General features: G+C 43.1%; 1 protein-coding gene across 1 annotated transcript in view; it reads left to right on the top strand.

Moving 5' to 3' along the window:
• WNT8B (Wnt family member 8B) overlaps positions 1-21,827 on the top strand; it is an 85,264-nt gene that overhangs the window by 8,003 nt on the left and 55,434 nt on the right. The window contains exons 4-5 of the mRNA XM_073585942.1: positions 15,340-15,515; positions 15,998-16,213. Coding sequence (XP_073442043.1) covers positions 15,340-15,515; positions 15,998-16,213 — 392 coding nt within the window. The remainder of the gene's footprint in view (positions 1-15,339; positions 15,516-15,997; positions 16,214-21,827) is intronic.

The following is a 21,827-nucleotide window of genomic DNA, read 5'->3' as shown; positions in this document are numbered from 1 at the left end:
TGTTGACCATGCATGCTTTAGAATTCATACACTATAACTTTGCTTAAAGCTTTATCTGTTGTTTGTTGGGCTTTGTACTCATGGTTTTTTTCTTTGGTTTTTAGCTTCCTTTAAACTGGCCTTTCATACGCTTTTCTGCATTTAGAATTTTTAATCGGAAAATCCACAATATCTGGCATTGTCTGGTCTGCCTCCTCAGAAATCTGGTCCAGACTCCATCATGTGGTAATGCCGGAGCCAAAAATGGCAGGCTGGTTGCGTATCTCCCGTGGATTGGAGGCCACGTGCCAGTTTCCGCAATGTGTTGGAGCCCTGGATGGGAAGCACATCCGTGTGCGTAAGCCGCCGAACTCAGGGTCCCAATTCTACAATTATAAGCAATAGTTTTCTGTAGTATTGTTGGCCCTGGTCGACACTCACTACAGGTTTATAATTGTAGATATTGGGGCCTATGGAAGAACTGGAGATTCCAGAGTCTTTAATTCTTCCATTATGGGTCGGCGGCTGCGTAATAATCAGCTGGACCTACCACAACCACGTCAGCTTCCAGACTCAAATCTTGAAACGGTGCCATATGTTCTTGTAGCAGATGAGGCGTTTCAATTGACCCGACTTGTAATGAGGCCATATCCACGAATAAACCTTGACCACCGGCGTTGAATATTTAACTTGCGCCTATCACGTGCTCGGCGACTGGTGGAGTGCGCCTTTGGTATTCTTTCTGCCAAATGGAGGGTCCTACAGTCCGCCATTCAGCTGAGTGAAGCTAACATAAATTCATGATTGCCCCTCACATGATGATGCTGAAGTTGAGTCTGGCAATGTGTGTAGGCCAAGGACACATGTGAACCCACCCCGACGTCCCATCTCTGGACTCAAAGTGCGTGATGTGTTCACTACTTATTTTTTTACACCTCACTGTGCTACTCCCTGGCAAGATGATGCCTTATCTATGTAATGGTTTGGTTGTGTTGTGTTATCATAAACAATTTTTTCTTGACCTTTTGTGTGTTTTTGTGACTAGTTTACTGTTTTAGATGTATCTAACACATTACATAACATATCCGAACATGAACAAGCACACATTGTGAATTAACAAGTTTATTACTTGTCTTATTTTTTTTGGAATGCCAAACGAAAATAACCATGTTAGTAACATATGGCATAATGTTAGCAGCACATTATGATTTCAAAATCTGACCAAAAAAATATACATACTATATAAAAAAAATAAACCACTGAGTACCAGATGCAAACCTACAAGTTATGGTAGGTTGGGGGTGGTGAAGGTGGGGGTCCTGCTTGGACATTTGGCCTTGGTTGCTGGGCAAAATCAATGTCCCCCTGTGCGCTGCCAGATGGCTTTGGCATCTGTTGCATCCTGGCAGGATCAATTGTGGGTTTGGATAGGGGTAATTATGAAATGTTGGGGGTAGTCCTAATGGTAGGGCTGCCCAAATTTCCAATATCCCACAATATGGCCATGTCTAACATACCCATGTTGGGGCCAGCCTCCAACACTGGGTAAAGTTAAAGTGGCCATATTGTGCATGTGCACCCTGGCCCTTATACTGGACCTGTGGAGCCACATTCTGAATTTGTGCAGGCTGAGGCAGAGGTGTTGGCACCCATGGCGGAGGAGGAGGAGGAGAAAGAGGTTCAGAGAATGCTTGACTTGCCACTTGATGTCCACCCAGCATGTGTATTTGATTTTCGTCCGACAGCTGCCACCTTTCCAAAAAATTAAAGACAGTGCTGGGATTATTGGGTGGTGTGCTTGCGTCAAGGACTATTTGGAGAGCCCCTCTGGTATGCAGCCTGTACTCATGAGGAATTGCCCTGAAGTACTGTGCCAGACTGCGCCCATAAGCCTCCTCCCCATCATCATGAGCAGCTGTGGACAAGCAGTCCAAGACACCTCTGTCCACCTGCCTCCTTGTTCCAGAAGCTGCTCTTTCTCTCCTGCGCCGGCCTCGTCGTGGTAGGGCAGAAGGCTGTGGAGAGGTATCCAGTGGCATGGTGGGGCTGCTACTGTTGCCCTGGTCTTCGTGTTGTGCTGGCTGGCTAGCAGATTCTGGTGGTGGTGGTGATCTTGGTGGTGGGGGTGTGGCTCTTGAAAGTTCTGCAGATGGGCCAGACCCTGCAGCAACATCAGACACTGGATCTATCACCACCTCAGAGTCGGAACCCGTATCCCTCTCTGTAAGGTTTGACTCGGTGCTACAATTAAAAAAAAATCCTTAATATGTTAGCTTATAAAAACAAAAAATAACAAAAAAAAAACATGCACTTACGGTCTCAGATCCACCACAGGAGCAAGGAAATCTAGGCGGTTGAAGTAGAGGTATTTCCTCTTGGTGATTGCGGACGCTCCTCTATGGGCCCTCAGCTGTCTCCCCTCCTATGTGTGTCCCTACAGCTGCGCCAACACCTCATCACATCAGTCACTGCAAAGTCTGTCTCCGGACGGGACAGCACTCCTGAAGAGCCGTGGTATTAACCCACGTTTATCTGGCAAATATCATTCAATCAGACTTCACATCAAGCTATACAGCGCTCTTTACTGGTCCTCTGGAGTCCAGACATCCACTCCGATTACACCTTCAGGTAATAACTACCTAACTTGAAGCAATCCAATTCATTTGTGTGTATTTTTTAGTTCACTACAAGCTAAAGGGGTTCATTATTAAGAGCAAATTATAATTATTTATTTATTTATATTTTATTGATCACATTGGTGGTGTGTGTTCCTAATTTGCAGCAAGTGTTCCTAATTTGTAACATATCAGACAGGAACAGAGTGGAGATCATGACAAGTAGTCTATGAAACTGATGTTTGTGCCATCTGAGTTTGGCTGCTCTTCATCCCGCCCTTCCACTCGGGCACCATCTTGCAAAATGTTCCTTTTCCGGATCTGCTCGAGAAAAGCCAGTGATCCACAGTCAAGACTTTGTAATCCACAAGGAAAAATCTTCAACCCACTCAGCTTGGGTCCTTTGAATCTTCAAGGCAGTTTTACCGCAGAAGATAGTGTATTGACGGCGAGTATCCTGCCGACTACGCCAAATGTAGGCAGGTGAGCTGACCAGGGGGTGGTCCGCTTTAAGCCACGAACAGACTCAAGACGGAGACAGAATTGCGTCCAACAGGTCTTCTTTATTGGCTGTCCTCACGACAACCGCAGAAATACACCGCAACAACTTCACAGTTCTCCGTACACAGGCCCGGGTACCTGCACCTTTCTTCCCTTTAGTAGTGGTGTCCCTCGCGGCTCTTCCGCTGAGGCTGCCCTAGGCCTATCTACCGCCAGCATTTCACCAGTTAAAGTACGTCGTCCATCTGGTACCCCCGGGGCCTTGTCTGTCCTGCGGTACTTCTTGTCGGGGCCACCCCCCTTGAACGTCTGTTCTCCTCAGTCCCTTCTAGAAGCTCTCCTCCGTTGTCCATCTTGTCTTTCTGCCTCCTCTCTTCTTGAGCTCCTCTCCCTGGACTGGAAGCCTCTCTCTCCTTTTTATCCCCTCTCTCACACTGGGGATTTCCCTCTCGAGTTCCTGTAACCCCGCCCCCCCTGACTGCGCAGTTTCCTAAGCCCGAAGCTGTTGTTTAGCCCTGTTCTCACAGCTCTCTCCTGCCATCTTGTGGTCAAACCCTGGTATTTCACTCATTCTCCACTTTTCCCAGCTGTTCCCCTTCTGCTAATACAAACATCCATCTAAGGCTACTTTCACACTTGCGTTTTTTGCTACGCGTTTTTTGCGCACACAAACGCATGGAAAAAACGCATCATGCGTTTGTATGCTTTTTTTGTGGGTTTTGTTGCGTTTTTTGCGCATACGTGCGCATTACAATGCGCACGTATGCGCACCCATAGACTACAATGGGTGTTTTGCTGTTAAAAAAACGCATTGTGTGCGCATGCGTTTTTTTGGGGCAAGTCAGGCGCACAAAAAATGCAACAGGATGCATTTTGTGCACATGAGCGCACACTACAAAAAACGCATGCGCATACAAATGCGTACATAAGCGCACCCCATGTAAAATATAGGAAAAAAACGCATGCTTTTTTTGCGCTAAAAAACAGCGCAAAAAAACGCAAGTGTGATACCAGCCTAAGGTGCACCAACCACCTCTTCTCCCTACAGACAAGTTCGTACGTCAGGTCACCTTCCCTACAGCTGGAATAAAAAAAATTGAAGGTGTTGCATGAGGTGTGAGGTCGCCCAGCTAAAAATGCTTACACCAATCCCTTAACCACCAGATCGGTCCTCAATGAAACTACAATTCCAAGCTGTAAATGCTGGGCCAGGCCCTGATACCTCATGCATGGCCCATGGCTGACTGCTGCTGTGCTTGGTATCATTAGGTATTTGCATTTGCAAATTTGTACTGTGGGTCAATTGATGCCACTTTTAATGGTGTATGCCCCTAATTTTAGATGTTTAGGAAGCTTTTCGTTACTCCTTAAGGTGTTGGCTATGAGTTTGGTTTTGCCTCCCATTGAATCTAATGGGGTTTGGGTACTTTGTCAAACCGTGCGGTGATCTGTTCGGTGAACGGAGATACGTTAGGCGAATCTGAACTGAAGCTTGAAAGGTTTGCTCATCTCTTGTCCTAACTGCAACACAGTAATAGCCCAAACAATTTTGAGTAGGAAATGTGGACTCCGGCCTGCACAACACTATTAGTTCTAAAGATTTTGATTAGCAAATGGGGCCTTCTGGCTGCACCCTAATACTAGCCATAATGATTTTTATTAGCAAATGGGACCTCCTGAGTCCTGACTGCAACACAGCATTAGCCCAAATTATTTTGAGTAGGAAATGTGGACTCTGGACTGCACAACACTATTAGCCCTAACAATTTGATTAGCAAATGGGCCTCCGGGCTAAACCGTGGTATTGTCCCTAACGATTTTGATTAGCAAATGGGGTCTTCTGTGTCCCGCCTGCAACACGGTAATAGCCCAAATGGTTTTGAGCAGGTAATGTGGACTCCTGCCTGCACAGCACTAATAGTACAAATTAGTTTGATGCTGAAAGGTCGATTTCACAGAGGACATCATCCTATCTAACTATATGACAACTTGCAACAGCACCAGCAGTAGCAGCCTTTCTGCACTGTTGCGCTGAGAAAATGATGCCAGCAAAACAAGATGTTTGCTTTTTATATGGAGAGGGACATGTGGCTTCGGCAGCCAATGAAAGAAGCCTTTGTGTCATGACATTGTGGATGGTTTCTGTGCAATAATTGGCTGCTGAAATGTACACACATTAGGGTATAAAAAAAAATTACACTCCACAGCTCCTCTGACCTATCACACACCCCTTCCCCTCATAAAAGATGCCCCCCCTTCGCTCATCATACAGCACCACTATCCTAGCCAAAGTCCTAACAAAAGCATTAGTGGAAACGTGATCATTTACAGAGCTGTGACAAAACTGCCGATTTTGAGGAAAAATGTTTGGAAAACCGAGCACGAGTCCAGATGCACTACATTCGTGCCGAACGTAGATTGGTGATTGTTTTCCGAACAAGTTTTCTCATCTCTGCTCCCTTTATACAGCGATCATATGACCTCTGTGTATAGAGGAGGAGGCACCATTAGCGCATGTAATACTGCTGACAAAGCACTTGTTTAAGCTATGTAATTATGGTCAGCACTCAATGACGGGCGTCTCTTCCGAGTCGAGCATGACAGCTGCATAGAAATACATGCTGTCTCGCTTGGGTCAGGAGAGCCGCCAGCCAGCCCAAACAGTGAGATGCAATCGTCCGCCCTGTTTTTCGGCTATCCAACCATGCCCTTACAGTCACTTGTGCGTGGTAAAGGGAGTAAAATGATGGCATAAGAGTAAATGCCAATGCTGCTGGCAGCAGTGAACAAAGCAATGTGCTAATGTGGAAGGGAAGCTGTGTGTGTCATATTTATCTGAGTGATTGAGAAGTCATATAATGTAATTAACCACCTCTGCCTTCTCTATGGGGACACGTTCTGTCTACAGACTTTGGGGACGCTACAATTTAGTGGCATTTTAGAACGTCACAGCAGAGATTAGATGCAGGAACGTCCTGTTGTTTAAAGTCCTGAAGCACTTAAAAACCTGTTTACACAGACTGATACCAGTTAACGATACACAATGAATGAACTGTAACAAATTGTTCAGTGCACATAGACCACCATTGATCATTGCTGTGAATAAAGCTTTCAACTGTCCTGGATTCAGTGGAACTTTCCCGATTTAAGGGGTCATACCTGCTGTCCCAGCTTTGTATGAATTCCACTCACATACTTTCTTCTCTGTGCTATGTCTTAATCGCTCCATAGCACCTCCTCAGGTTGGGGTCAACCTCTCTGCTCCACTTGCATTAATTAAACAATTCTATTTTTTTTATCTGGTCTCCACTGGGAATCAAACCCATGACCTCTATCTTTGCAGGCAGCAGATATAGCTATAATTTTGTATATTTGAAGTTGCACTGCAGGCAGTGAACCCACAAGGAGATTGTACTGGTACATAGAAATACATCTGTACATAGCAGTGTATTTCCATGTCCTTGTATTCTAGAGGTGAAGAAAAAGTCCAGTCTTTTTGTTACTAAAAAACTACTACATAATAATGAAAAACAATTACAAAAATGTAGTTTTTCTCCACTTGTAATCTGGTCCTCTCAGGAGTCAAACCTATAACCTACATTATTGCAGACAGTAGCTAAAGCTATGAAACACAGTCTACACTGACCATTATGGGAGGATATGGTATACTTGAAGCAGCATTGCAGACACCAAACTCACAGGTAGATTATACTGATACAGAGGGATATATCTTTATATAGCAATGTATTTCTATGTCCCTGCTTTCTAGACGGTAAATAAAAGACAGATTATTTTTCTTTGTATAAAACTGCTAAAAATAATGAAAAGCAATTACAATAATGTAATTTTTAATGCACTTTAAAAAATAAACATCCAAAACAAACAACATGAACATATTTGGTGTCCCTGTTATTGTAACAACCCACACAACACAGTAGTCAGATTATTTATGTAAAGTACAAAGAAGTACTGGTGGTTACTCAGATAGGGTCCAACCTCGTAATATACAGTGGGGAAAAAAAGTATTTAGTCAGTCAGCAGTAGTGCAAGTTCCACCACTTAAAAAGATGAGAGGCGTCTGTAATTTACATCATAGGTAGACCTCAACTATGGGAGACAAACTGAGAAAAAAAAATCCAGAAAATCACATTGTCTGTTTTTTTTTCCATTTTATTTGCATATTATGGTGGAAAATAAGTATTTGGTCAGAAACAAGCAATCAAGATTTCTGGCTCTCACAGACCTGTAACTTCATCTTTAAGAGTCTCCTCTTTCCTCCACTCATTACCTGTAGTAATGGCACCTGTTTAAACTTGTTATCAGTATAAAAAGACACCTGTGCACACCCTCAAACAGTCTGACTCCAAACTCCACTATGGTGAAGACCAAAGAGCTGTCAAAGGACACCAGAAACAAAATTGTAGCCCTGCACCAGGCTGGGAAGACTGAATCTGCAATAGCCAACCAGCTTGGAGTGAAGAAATCAACTGTGGGAGCAATAATTAGAAAATGGAAGACATACAAGACCAACTGATAATCTCCCTCGATCTGGTGCTCCACGCAAAATCCCACCCCGTGGGGTCAGAATGATCACAAGAACGGTGAGCAAAAATCCCAGAACCACGCGGGGGGACCTAGTGAATGAACTGCAGAGAGCTGGGACCAATGTAACAAGGCCTACCATAAGTAACACACTACACCACCATGGACTCAGATCCTGCAGTGCCAGACGTGTCCCACTGCTTAAGCCTGTACATGTCCGGGCCCATCTGAAGTTTGCTAGAGAGCATTTGGATGATCCAGAGGAGTTTTGGGAGAATGTCCTATGGTCTGATGAAACCAAACTGGAACTGTTTGGTAGAAACACAACTTGTCGTGTTTGGAGGAAAAAGAATACTGAGTTGCATCCATCAAACACCATACCTACTGTAAAGCATGGTGGTGGAAACATCATGCTTTGGGGCTGTTTCTCTGCAAATGGGCCAGGACGACTGATCCGGGTACATGAAAGAATGAATGGGGCCATGTATCGTGAGATTTTGAGTGCAAACCTCCTTCCATCAGCAAGGGCATTGAAGATGAAACGTGGCTGGGTCTTTCAACATGACAATGATCCAAAGCACACCGCCAGGGCAACGAAGGAGTGGCTTCGTAAGAAGCATTTCAAGGTCCTGGAGTGGCCTAGCCAGTCTCCAGATCTCAACCCTATAGAAAACCTTTGGAGGGAGTTGAAAGTCCGTGTTGCCAAGCGAAAAGCCAAAAACATCACTGCTCTAGAGGAGATCTGCATGGAGGAATGGGCCAACATACCAACAACAGTGTGTGGCAACCTTGTGAAGACTTACAGAAAACGTTTGACCTCTGTCATTGCCAACAAAGGATATATCACAAAGTATTGAGATGAAATTTTGTTTCTGACCAAATACTTATTTTCCACCATAATATGCAAATAAAATGAAAAAAAAACAGACAATGTGATTTTCTGGATTTTTTTTTCTCAGTTTGTCTCCCATAGTTGAGGTCTACCTATGATGTAAATTACAGACGCCTCTCATCTTTTTAAGTGGTGGAACTTGCACTATTGCTGACTGACTAAATACTTTTTTTCCCCACTGTATATACAAAAGAATTTATCAATTTAAAATGAAAGAAAATCTTGATTTTTTTTTTAGTACAATCCAGAAAGTTCAACTCCAAGAATAGCGCCATTCTTGCAGCAACTTAGTACATTACCATGGAGCTTTGTGCCAATTGCAACTGTTCTCACTCCAGTCACTTTGTGCATGTTTAAGAAAGGTCTTATTCACATTTATATGCACAGTGTAACATTTTTATACACATTGGATTTTCTGGATTGTGCAAACTAAAATTCAAGATTTTATTTGATTTTACAGTGCTAGATTCTTTTCTACATATTATTTATGGAGGTCAGTAAATAGCATAAAAAATGTTGTGATTGATTTTTGATTTTTCTTTATAAAACCCATAAAAAATATTCATAGAGAATAACAAACCCATAAAGACATCTCTGGAGAGAGAACATGTCACCCTCTCATTGACCATATGGGATTAATTATAAAAGAGGAAGAGAGAAACTAATTATAACTGGGGAAGTGAGAGAGCTGACATATCAACCGCCATTGAAGTAGGAGTATCCTGCAGTAATCAGCTAATTACAATAGGAGATTTGCTCTGAGAATGAGCCACCAGACTCAAGTACATTTCCCAGGCTAGAGCTTCCTCTGATCAAAGAACTGTTCGGAGACTTTTGGAGCCAGTGATAAATATTGGGGTTTGTATCCATCTGATAATTATAGGAGATACATTTTCTGCATTGTAGCTAAGGGGTGAATATAGTGCATTTATTCACATCACCATAAGGACATTCTAACCCCTCCTACTTAATATTGGTCCAATAGATGGTGCTATCTATACCATGTTTCATCTTCTGCCTGGGACTTCCAGGGGCAAAGATATCCTGAAAGTTACGCATCTCATAAAATGCTAGCAAAACTAGCAAATCCCACAACTAGGGATGAGCGAGTATAATCGCAAGTATTCGGTACTCGGCAAGTAATGAAGTACTCGTGGTACTCGGAACATAGCGAGTATTTCACTACTCAACTCGCAATATTCGGATCTCACGCCCAGCATTTGCCAATTACAGTAATGCCGCAGCATTCTTGGTAGTGGGCGGCATTACTATGATTGGCTGGCCGCTCAGCGTCATACATGAGTCAAAGCCTATGACTCATAGCCTATGAGTCATAGGCTCTATATAAGCCCTGTCTCCGCCATTTTTTACACATTGCATGAAGAAAACAGCTAGTGTAGGGAGAGTGTGAGCAGCTGCTTGGGAGAGTTGTGTTTGTACAAATCGTCCAGAAATTCTCTGCAACACCCAAACGCTCTTTTCAGAGCTGAAAGTATAAGGTCAGGGACAGTTTTCCCAGCTATTTTTGAGGTCACATTTACCCCTGCAGGGCAATTTTTTTGTGCTGTTGCGGTGCTGTGCTTACGGTGAATAGGACACACGGTACTGCACAACTGACACGCAGCCAGCACCGCTGTCTTGTGTGGTGACTGGGGTGCATAATATCGTCTTAAACCTCAGGGCAATTTTTTAGTGGCAGCACCGCTGTCTTGTGTGGTGACTGGGGCCAGTAATCTCGCCTTAACCCTCAGGGCAATTTTTAGTGGCAGCACCATTGTCTTGTATGGTGACTGGGGTGCGTAATCTCACCTTAAACCTCAGGGCAATTTTTTAGTGGCAGCACCACTGTCTTGTGTGGTGACTATGGGTGCGTAATCTCACCTTAAACCTCAGGGCAATTTTTTAGTGGCAGCACCACTGTCTTGTGTGGTGACTGGTGTGTGCAATCTCGCCTTAAACCTCAGCTCAATTTTTTAGTGGCAGCACCGCTGTCTTGTGTGGTGACTGGGGTGCGTAATCTCGCCTTAAACTTCAGGGCAATATTTTTGTGCCGTTGCGGTGCTGTTTGTAAAACACAAAGTAGTACTAGGCTGTAGTGGTACCTTCCACAAAGCACTAACTGCTCTTTGTTCCCCAATATCTGCATCTGAACTTCTGCAACTATGGCAGAAAAATCCAAAATTCCTAAAAAGGCTGTTGTGAAGGGATGGGGATGTGGACGTGGGGTTGTCATTGGTGCCCAACAAGGCACAGAGTCTGGGAGACCGAAGAAGGTTGATGCATCTAAGTTCCTGGTGAAATTTCCCGGTCTGGAACATAAACGAGTCTGGAAGCCAGAAGAACAAGAGCAGATACTGTCTTGGATGGCTGATAAGTCCTCAACGAAATTTTCTAGCAGCACCCAATCGTCCATGACAAAACAGTCTCCTGTCCATTCAGAGAACGCTGGGTCATACTATTCTCAACCTGTTCCTAGTTCATCACCCTATCAGGAGTCACAGGAAACATTTGACCCCAAGGAAAGACACACCAAGCAGGTCCAAAAGAGGTGGTGGTAAATATCCACAAACTGAGCCATCTTCAATAAACCAGCTCATTACCAAGGACTAGCTGGACCAGTAGCAATGTCAAGGAGGGAGAAGCTGAACAAGATGGTCAATGACTATCTAAGTGACCATACCTTTCTTCCTTCCTGACGATTCTTTTCCATTTAATTACTGGGTATCCAAGCTGCATAGTTGGCCAGACCTCTCCTTATATACCTTGGAGGTGCTGGCCTGCCCTGCTGCTAGTGTGATGTCAGAGGGTGTTTTCAGTGCCGCTGGGGCAATCATCACAGATATACGCACACGGTTGACTACAGAGAAGGAAGACAGGCTGACTCTGATAAAATTTAACAAGGACTGGATTTCTCAACAGTATTTAAGCCCTCCAGATGACAGTATCCCAACCTAAAGTCACCCAAAACATTATTTTTTTGCAATTGGTGATCACATCCATCCCTTCCCATACAAACCCCTTTTCTTCTTCTCACACATGTTTTTAACTCCTGCTTCTGCCACATGTACCTCATGGTCAATAACCTAAAAACAATGTTCCGTTAATTAATATTTCCAGTCGGAGGCACTTGTGATGAGACCCATCTTCCTTCATCAACCATGGTATCATGCCCCTTGGGCTAATTTTTAGAGACACTATGGCTATGCCTGGACACTGGGCACGGCATCTACTGTTCTAGTAGTCCTAGCTTCATAATTGTTTGGCCCTTCAGACTTGCCTTGCTTCCTTCATCAACCATGATACAGCCCCTTGGGCTAATTTTTGGAGACACTATGGCTATGCCTGGACACTGGGCACTGCAACTACCATGCTAGTAGTCTACTTTCATAATTGTCTGGCTCTTGAGGCCTCCTTCCTGTGTCAACCATGATACAGCCCCTAGGTCTAATCTTTTGAAGGCACTATGTCTATGCCTGCACATTGGGTACTGGAACTACTGTGCTAGTAGTCTACTTTCATAATTGTCTGGCTCTTGAGGCCTCCTTCCTGCGACAACCATGATACAGCCCCTAGGACTAATGTTTTGAAGATACTATGTCTATGCCTGCACATTGGGCACTGCAACTACCGTGCTAGTAGTCTACTTTCAGAATTGTCTGGTTCTTGAGGCCTCCTCCCTGCATCTACCATGATACAGCCCCTAGGGCTAATGTTTTGAAGACACTATGTCTATGCCTGTGTAGTACGTGTGCCGACTGGAGGGTTGTTCCTTTCGGCTGCGAGACGGACTGACGACAGATGCAGAAACTCGTTCAATCAGGTCCAACTTTGTTGGGTGTCCTCTTGACATCCACAGCAAACATGACAGCTTCTGCACCTAGGCCTGGGTACCTGTCACGTCCCTCCTGCTCCTGTTTGGCGAAGACTCTGGGTTCTTTCACCGTGGCTACCGTTAGGCCCATGGCCACAGCGTTTTTCCCTGCCGAGTCTGCCTGCTGCAACACTTACTGCTCCTTCAGTATCCAGCCGTCTGGTACCCCAGGTCTCCTTTGTCCTGCGTCCTACGTTCTGCACCTGTCCTGTCAGTGCCACCCCCCGATTATCCATCTCTCTCTCCTGTCTGTTCCTGAGCTCTGCTATCTTCTATCTTCTCCTGAGCTCTTCTTTGTCTCCGTCATCCCCCTGAGATAGATATCCTCAACCCTGGGACTCTCTTTCCTTTTATCTCCTTATCCTGGAAATCCCCTTCTCAGTCCCGTAACTCTGCCCACCATGACTCTGCGTTTCCCTAGCCTAAAGCTGCTGTTAAGCCCTTTTCTCAATACCCTATGTCTCCATCTAGTGGCCGAAGCCCGGTACTACACCATCTTTTCCCAATTCTAGCTGTTGTCCCACATATATGTATTCAAGTCAGAATAAAGCATTGTACATATCACAGGTTACATTTCCTTCTTCACCAGACAGGTCCATAGGTCAGTCCACCCCCCTACACCTGCACATTGAGCACTGCAAGTACCGTGCTAGTAGTCTACTTTCATAATTGTCTGGCTCTGGAGGCCTCCTTCCTGCATCAACTATGATACAGCCCCTAGGGCTAATGTATTGAAGACACTATGTCTATGCCTACACATTGGGCAGTGGCAGTGGAACAACAAGGACAGTAGTCCAAGCTTTATAATTGTGAATCCCTTGTGATGATGATGATGGGTGGCTTCTTCCTGCATTAACCATCACACCCCCCCTAGGGCAGATCACTCTCCTTACACCACTTGCACGCTTAGCTGTCAGAAGATCACCTCCATCATCACTCCCTCTTACTGCACTTCTGATATATCACTGGCACTGCGTAAGTAGCGTGCGAGTCCCGCTCTGTCGGCACAAAACAACAGGACTTCAAATAATGTTTGCACATTTTAGTGAAGCAGTGGTGTAAAACCACTCGTGCAGCCCCTGACCAGGTGCCCCCATGTTATATACATTTGTTTACAGCATACATTTTAACATTTACACATTTTTTAGCCTTTTCCTCAGCCCCAGACCACTTTGCAGGGTCCAGCAGACAATTACTCGCATTTTCCATTGACTAACATTGGACTCGCTACTCGTATCGAATACCCGAGTATTACGGTATACTCGGTACGAGTATAGTGAGTCCGAATATTTCACTACTCGCGCATCCCTACCCACAACCAGACCCCTTATGAGCTCACCAAGGGGAGGTATGCAGGAACTTGATCTAATAAAATCAGAGTTTGGGTGTCTGTCTTTGTTCATTCTGAAAGACGTAGTTCACTGTCACAGTGTCACATTTTCCTATTTGGTGTGCTCCCTTCCATAAAGATAACAGCCATTCATGCAACAGGTTTAATATTCTTTTGTTATTCCTTTGAATTTTATGTAATTGTATATTTTGCAGTCTTTTATTTCCATTTTGTAACATTTTTGTATATTTTTTATAAACACTGTCTACCTTTCCAGGTTAAATATATACAATTGAATAGCTCTGTTCCTCTTGCTCTGAAAACCACACCCCTGAAGCCATACGCTACCTGTAACGGGTGTCGAATCAGCCTGTATAAATAATTGGTGGTGGCAGTGGTTCCTTTTTGTTACTGTGGAGCTGGCAATGACTTACCAGGGTATATATATGTATTCCATACGTTGGAATTGAAGGAGTTTATACCATATGCTCACTGTTAGTTCCCCAATAACTGGACTAGTAATAAAAGCAGCCGCAGCCTCGTCCATCACTTATCAGTCAATTGCGTGAGGTGTCCTTCTTGACACTGGGGTCTTTTCTTCAACACATTTTCTGCAGGTGTCTTCAAAAAAAAGCAATATCAACCTCCTTTGATTTTTGCATATTTTCTGCATTTATTTTAAGTGTTTTACCCATTATTTGATGCGGTTTGGTGCAGATTTGAAGCCTGAGCAAGGAAATTTTCCTGATTTGAAAGCAAAGATAAAGCCCATTTAGACAGGCTGACCACGACCGTTAAATGACCGCTGATCGGCTGCATGCAAGTTTTTAGTTGTAAAGTGCTGAGGAATATACTGGTGCAATATAAACAAAATTATTACTATTAAATCGTTATTATTACAAGCAAGTCAGTCTAACCATACTTCTTTGTGCACAAAACAATCAGTACTATAATCATCTTTAGCACATAGAACGTTATGTGCTAATGAGAATTACAAACAAGTAGATTTAAAAATCATCTCATCCAATGAAAAAGTTATTTGCTTGCTCATCTGGTGATTGCTGGCCTGTTTACACAGGTTGACAAGAATGAGCATTCTTAAGGCCCCGTTACACACAACGATGTCCCAGTGATCCCACCAATGATCCAACATGGATGGGATCGCTGGGACATAGCTAGGCCGGTCGCTGGTGACCTGTCACATAGACAGACTCACCAGCGATCAGGACCAGGGAGCAAGCTGGTATCTAGGGTAAACAGTTGGTATCTAAGAGACGCGCGGCTCTTAGTTAACCACTGTTTATGTTGGATACCAGCGTGCAGCGTCGCTGATCGTTGGTCTCCTGCTGCCACACGCAGCGATGCGTGCTGGCCAGCGGGAGACCAATTATCAAAAAATGGCCCAGGACGATCCTGCATGATCACGATACCCGGCGGGTGGGCCGGTCGCTGATGGATGTCACATACAGCGAGATCACTGGAGAGAATGCTGATGCATCACAAAATCAGCGATCTCGCTAGCGATGTCGCTGTGTGTGACGGAGCCCTAAGGCTTGTCTAAATGGGCTCTTATTCTCTAAAGATTCTTTTACTCTTTATTTGTGTCAAGAACTAGGATGTCACCACATATTTTACGCTTCTTACAGGCTTACCTTATCTACTCAAGCAGTGTGGCAGCTGGAGCACAAAGTGGTATTGAAGAGTGTAAATACCAGTTTGCATGGGATCGGTGGAATTGTCCTGAGAGAACATTGCAACTTTCCAGTCATAGTGGACTTCGTAGTGGTAAGAAGCTTCCAAACTCACCATGTTTAACGTAATTTAATATTTTATTTAGTAAAAAAAATGATACTTCTGAATTTGACATTTTGGTAACAGTATTGTTGCTGTATATAGTTAGTGAAATATATTCTTGAGCCATTGTTGCCCATTACAACTTGGAAAATGATCCTAAAGGGTGCTTAAAGGTCATGCATTGATTATTGACACCTGAATAAACAGTTATTGTTTTGGAATCTGAAGAACCATCGCTTGGATTCAGCAAGCCTGTCTGGGTTGTTTGGCAATTTTACTGTTTTTTCCTTGTGGTGGAGTTCATTTTCATTTAAAGTTTCTCCTAATAAACCGGACTTTCTTCTATCCTCATGGATCAATTTTTTTTTGTTCTCCAAATAAATCAAGTTTTTATTAACAAATTTCAAAATATACTCAACATACGGTGACTGGGGTTAATAAACCCTCAATTTCCCAAGTATCCTCTTTTCTAGACTGGAACCCTCACACTACTGGATCTTCTACCACAGGCAGCAGCCACTATGAAACTGGATCTCCTACTCCAGTCTGGAACATTAATTTCAACAGGATCCTCTTCTCTAGACTGGATTCCCAATACAACCGGACTCTCTTATCTCGTCTCCAGATTCCATTTACTCCGAATTATCCACCTCCTGGAGGCTCTCTTTCAGCAGGATTCATTTCCCCAGGTTAGAGTTTTCATCTTTTTTACATAGGTCCATTAATTCAGCTTGTAATTTTCTACATGGTTCTTTTGGCAGTTCCTTCATTTAATATTTATGCCCCTCAGGTGGTACTGAACAGCTCCTTGGTTCTAGTTTTCAGAGACATAAAATTGTACAATTTGCATATTTGTATGAGGATACATACAGATAATATTAACGCGTCAACGTTAGTCTCTTTTTTTTGTCATGTCTTAAAAAAAGATGACTTGTCAGAAGTGGTAGTCATAGTCAAGTGTAGTTAATTTTATCAAACCTATTAAATAAATTTTTGAACTTTTTCTGTTTTTTTGTTCACTATGTGTGAAACTATGGTACAATAAAAACAGAATTGTATCATGATCAAAATGTTATCTGGAAATCTTCAATTACAGCAAGATGACTTTCCCTGAAAAAAATAGGATCTGGTTAAATGAAATGCTTTAGAATTGTCTTATTCAAAAGAAACCACAACTTGACTAGTAACCTCAGAAAGATTTGGAGTTCCTGGCAAAAACCGATAGAGACAGTTCTATTGTTGTCCAGCTGCAGAATAAGATGTCAATGTTAACCAGATGGGTCCTTGCCACTTTTTTAACCAATGAAAATGCAAAACTCCATCATAAAAGATCGCCTGCTTGATGACCTCTGCATGTATGTAGAACCCATCAAGTAACTAAAATGGAAACCACATGGTTCATCAGAAGACCTTTGCTAAATATATTCAATGTTCAACGTGGCCATAAGGCCACTGTCTATAGGAGAGTGTAAGTAATCCTTTAAGTAAAATGATCAAGAGCATGACCAAAGCACACTGGGCACATGTTAAAATATTAAACAATTTTGTACTTCTTGTCCTGTAGGATGACGGTTTTCATTGTGGACTGTTTTGCACAATATTGAAAATCTGTAATTGAACTACTCTAAAATGCTTTTATGTTTCACCATCTCATCCACATATACACTATTTTAATCTGTTTGATTCATTACAGTTTCATAAAAAAATCACAAATTCCAATAATTGTGTTAAAATTCTAATATTTGTTTTAAATTATATATCATTGGTGAAATAATGTAATACTACAATAGAAAATATGTTTCATAAAAAGTTCAGAATACAGATATTATGCTGTTGTTACATTTCATTATCACTTTTGAGCCATACATTTGAAAGGTTTGGAAAATGAAGTTTCTTTGCTTTACAGATGCAAGGTATATGCAAACATATGAAATACAGGGTGGGCCATTTATATGGATACACCTAAATAAAATGGGAATGGTTGGTGACCCAGATCGGCACGCTGAGTTTGCAGAATGGGCAAAGCAAAAATTGGAACAGGACTCTCAGTTTACACAGAACATTATGTTCAGTGATGAGGCAAACTTTTTTGGGTGGGCCATTTTTTTGGATACACCTAAGTAAGATGGGAATGGTGACAGTTTTCATGCGTAGGGTGTCTTGCATTGAAATCTGCTGCAATTACCCAAGTACTGCATTCACCAGACATGAACACAATTTCTATCAGCTCCTCACGTGTTAACCTCTGCGATATGTCAATGTCTGTAAACAAAGAGAAACTTGTAAATAACTCATGAAAGAATAAAGTTACGTTAAAACCAAGCACACCGTTGTTTTTCTTGTGAAATTCTCAATAAGTTTGATGTGTCACATGACCCTCTTCCCATTGAAAAAAATGGCCACCATGGTCACCACCCATCTTGAAAAGTTTTCCCCCTCCCATATACTAATGTGCCACAAACAGGAAGTTGATATCACCAACCATTCCCATTTTAGACTCATAAATATCAAAGCTTAATATTTTTGGAAGTTGGAGTGGGGTTTTTTTTAGATTTGGCTCTCTTAGGAGGATATCTGTTTTTTCAGGTAACTATTACTGTGCAGAATTATTAGGCAACTTAATAAAAACCAAATATGTACCCATCGCTCTTGTTTATTTTCACCAGGTAAACCAATATAACAACACAAAATTTAGAAACAAACATTTCTGGCATTCAAAAAAAAACCAAAAAAAAAATCAGTGACCAATATAGCGGCCTTTCTTTACGATGACACTCAAAAGCCTTCCATCCATAGATTCTGTCAGTTGCTTGATCTGTTTACGATCAACATTGCGCGCAGCAGCCACCACAGCCTCCCAGACACTGTTCCGAGAGGTGTACTGTTTTCTGTTGTGAGTTCATTTTCCCCTTCACCGTCGATGTCTGATGAACTCCCTCTTCTGGTGAAGGAAGGTAGTGAGGCTGATTACCAAACACCTGATCTGGTAGATGATGACTGGGTAACAGGAAATTCTGACTGGATATAAGGCAGCCGGCGCCCTTCTGAGTGGCTGGTGATTTCTCTGCTGGATTCTTGGAGACCAGTCTGATTCCTGCTTCCCAAAGATAAGTTTTTGCTCTGCTATTGAACTTATTAGTTTTGTTTTGTTTACCTTGTTTTTTGGAGTTCAGCCATCCCCGGTCGGGGGTGTGCTGAGTTCCATTTTTGTCTCTGATCAGTTTGTCTCTTTGCTCTGTCTTCAGAATTTACCTGAGTGCTGATATAGTCTTTTTGAAGTCCTAGCGACTTCAGGGCCTGTTTTTCCTATCAGACGGTTGGGACATTTTTTGGTAGGGTTTTTTACGGATTGCAGACAGCAGCTTTTCTATCCTGTCCTTTTTAGTTAGTTTGGGCCCCATCGTTTGCTCAACCTATCTTTCTATCTGTGTTAGTGTTTTCATCTTGCTTCACTGTCATTATATGTTGGGGGCTGCCTATTGCTTTGGGGTCTGCTCTGGGGCAGTTTAGATTTCCCCTTTCTTTCTTTAGGCCTATTTAGTTTTCCGGCTGTGATCGAGGGGTCTAGGGCATCGTAGGAACCCCCCACGGCTACTGTTAGTTTTTGTGGATAGGATCAGGGGTCTGCAATCCGATAGCTACCAACCTCTCCGGTTTTCTGGACTTAGCTTGTATTTTTGTTTTTTCCTCCTTCGGTGACTCATTCATAACAGAATCACCAGCCATACCGCAGATCCTAGGGTACTCAATAGCAGGAGAGAATTATAAAAAAAAAAAAAAAGAGAGTTTGTCAGAATTTTTTTTTTTTGTGTATATTTTTCCTCTATGTCTCTGAGGCCGTAGGGGGAATTTTTTTTTTCTCTCTCAATGGAGATGAAGCAATTGTCTGATCGTGTGGAGCAGCTCACTGCTGAAGTGCGGGGAATTTCCGCCTATCTTGCTCATTCACATGCTGCTGAACCAAAGATCCCTACTCCTGATGTGTTTTTTGGGAAACTAAATTTTTGAATTTTAAGAATAATTGTAAATTATTTTTTGCCTTGAAGCCTAACTCGTCGGGGAGCTCCGCGCAGCAGGTTAAAATTGTCATCTCTTTGCTGCGCGGCGATCCCCAGGATTGGGCGTTTTCTTTGAAACCTGATGATACTATTCTTACTAATGTGAACGCATTTTTTCAAGCCTTGGGGTTGTTGTATGATGAACCTAATGCTATTGATCAGGCTGAAAAGGCCCTGTTGGCATTGAGCCAGGGTCGGGATTCTGCAGAGTTGTACTGTCAAAAATTCTGAAAGTGGGCGTTCCTTACTACCTGGAATGATGGTGCCTTGGCAGCTCTCTTTCGGAAGGGTTTGTCAGAAACCGTAAAAGATACTATGGTGGGATTTCCTGTTCCCTCTGGTCTTGACGATTCTATGTCATTAGCCATTCAGGTTGATCGGCGTTTGCGTGAACGCAAAACCGCACGAGAGGTGTTGCCACCTGTTGAACAAATGTCTGAACCTATGCAATGTGATAGAGTTTTGTCTAGGGCGCAACGTCAGGAGTTCAGAAGGCGTAATAAGCTGTGTTTCTTCTGTGGTGATGCCTCGCATATTATTTCTGTCTGCCCTAAACGAGAGAAACGTTTTGCACACACATTTGCTGTGGGTGGTGTTCAACCTAAGTTTCTTCTGGCAATTACTCTGATCTGCTCCCTGTCCACATTTTCCGCTAAGGCTTTTGTGGATTCGGGAGCAGCTCTGAACCTGATGGACTTGGATTTTGCTAAACGTTGTGGATTTCCTATGACACCTCTGCGGACGCCTATCCCTTTGAGGGGTATTGATGCTACTCCTTTGGCGAAGAATAAACCTCAGTTTTGGACCCAGGTGGTAATGCGGGTCGCCCCAGACCATCAAGAGAATTGCAGATTTTTGGTGTTGCATAATTTGCATGATACCATTGTTCTGGGGTTTCCCTGGTTGCAAATCCATAATCCAGTTTTGGATTGAAAATCTGTGTCTGTGGTGAGTTGGGGTTGTCGGTGTGCCCTTAGTGATGCTCCTATTTTCTCCACCTCTCCCCAGTCGCATGATGTTCCTGACTATTTGGCTGATTATTATGATGTATTTACTGAGAATGAGTCTGCGTCTTTGCCTCCTCATAGGAGTTATGACTGTGCAATTGAGCTGAGCCCTGGGTGTAAATTTCCCAAGGGTCGACTTTTCAATTTATCTGTACCCGAACACGAGGCTATGCGATCCTATATTAAGGAGTCGTTGGAGAAGGGTCATATTAGACCATCCTTTTCACCCTTAGGTGCTGGGTTGTTTTTCGTGGCTAAGAAAGATGGGTCATTAAGGCCTTGTATTGACTATCGTTCCCTCAACAAAATTACTGTTAAATATCAGTATCCGTTACCCTTGATTTCTGATCTATTCTCCAGAGTTAAAGGTGCTTGCTGGTTTACAAAGCTTGACTTCAGGGGGGCATATAATCTTATTCGCATTAAGCATGGGGATGAATGGAAGACGGCGTTTAATACTCCGGAGGGACATTTTGAGTACCTGGTGATGCCTTTTGGGCTCACTAATGCCCCTTCTGTCTTCCAGTGCTTCATGAATGATATTTTCCGAGACTTGGTGGATAAATTTTTGATCATCTATCTGGATGATATTGTGATCTTTTCCAAGGATTGGGACTCTCATGTGGAACATGTTCGGACTGTGTTCCGGATTTTGAGGGAGAATTCCCTGTATGTCAAGGGATCAAAATGCCTTTTTGGTGTACAGAGGATTTCATTTTTGGGATTTATTTAGTCTCCGTCAACTATTGAAATGGACCCGGCCAAAGTACAGGCCATTTATGATTGGGTTCAGCCCACTTCTTTGAAGGCCCTAAAGAAGTTTTTGGGTTTTTCTAATTTTTATCGGAAATTTATAGCTAATTTTTCTGGTATTGCCAAACCATTGACTGATTTGACTAAGAAGGGTGCTGATGTGCTGAATTGGTCTCCGGAGGCTGTTTCTTTCTTTCAGGAGCTGAAGCGAAGGTTCACTTCTGCTCCGGTATTGCGGCAACCTGATGTCTCACTCCCGTTTCAGGTAGAGGTGGACGCTTCTGAGATTGGTGCAGGAGCTGTTTTGTCCCCAAAAGATCCTGTAACATCTAAAATGAATCCCTGTGCTTTCTTTTCCCGAAAGTTCTTCCTGTTGTGAGTTCATTTTCCCCTTCGTCACTGAGGTCTGGTGAACTCCCTATTCTGGTAAAGGAAGGTAATGAGCCTGGTTATCAGGCACCTGAGTCTAATGAGGATGACTGGCT

Source organism: Dendrobates tinctorius, unplaced genomic scaffold (genome assembly GCF_039654945.1).
Source record: "Dendrobates tinctorius isolate UK_male_01 unplaced genomic scaffold, ASM3965494v1 ptg000089l, whole genome shotgun sequence".
Lineage (NCBI taxonomy): Eukaryota > Metazoa > Chordata > Amphibia > Anura > Dendrobatidae > Dendrobates > Dendrobates tinctorius.
The sequence above is the reverse complement of the archived record's forward strand: the minus strand, read 5'-3'. Positions and strand labels throughout refer to the sequence as shown.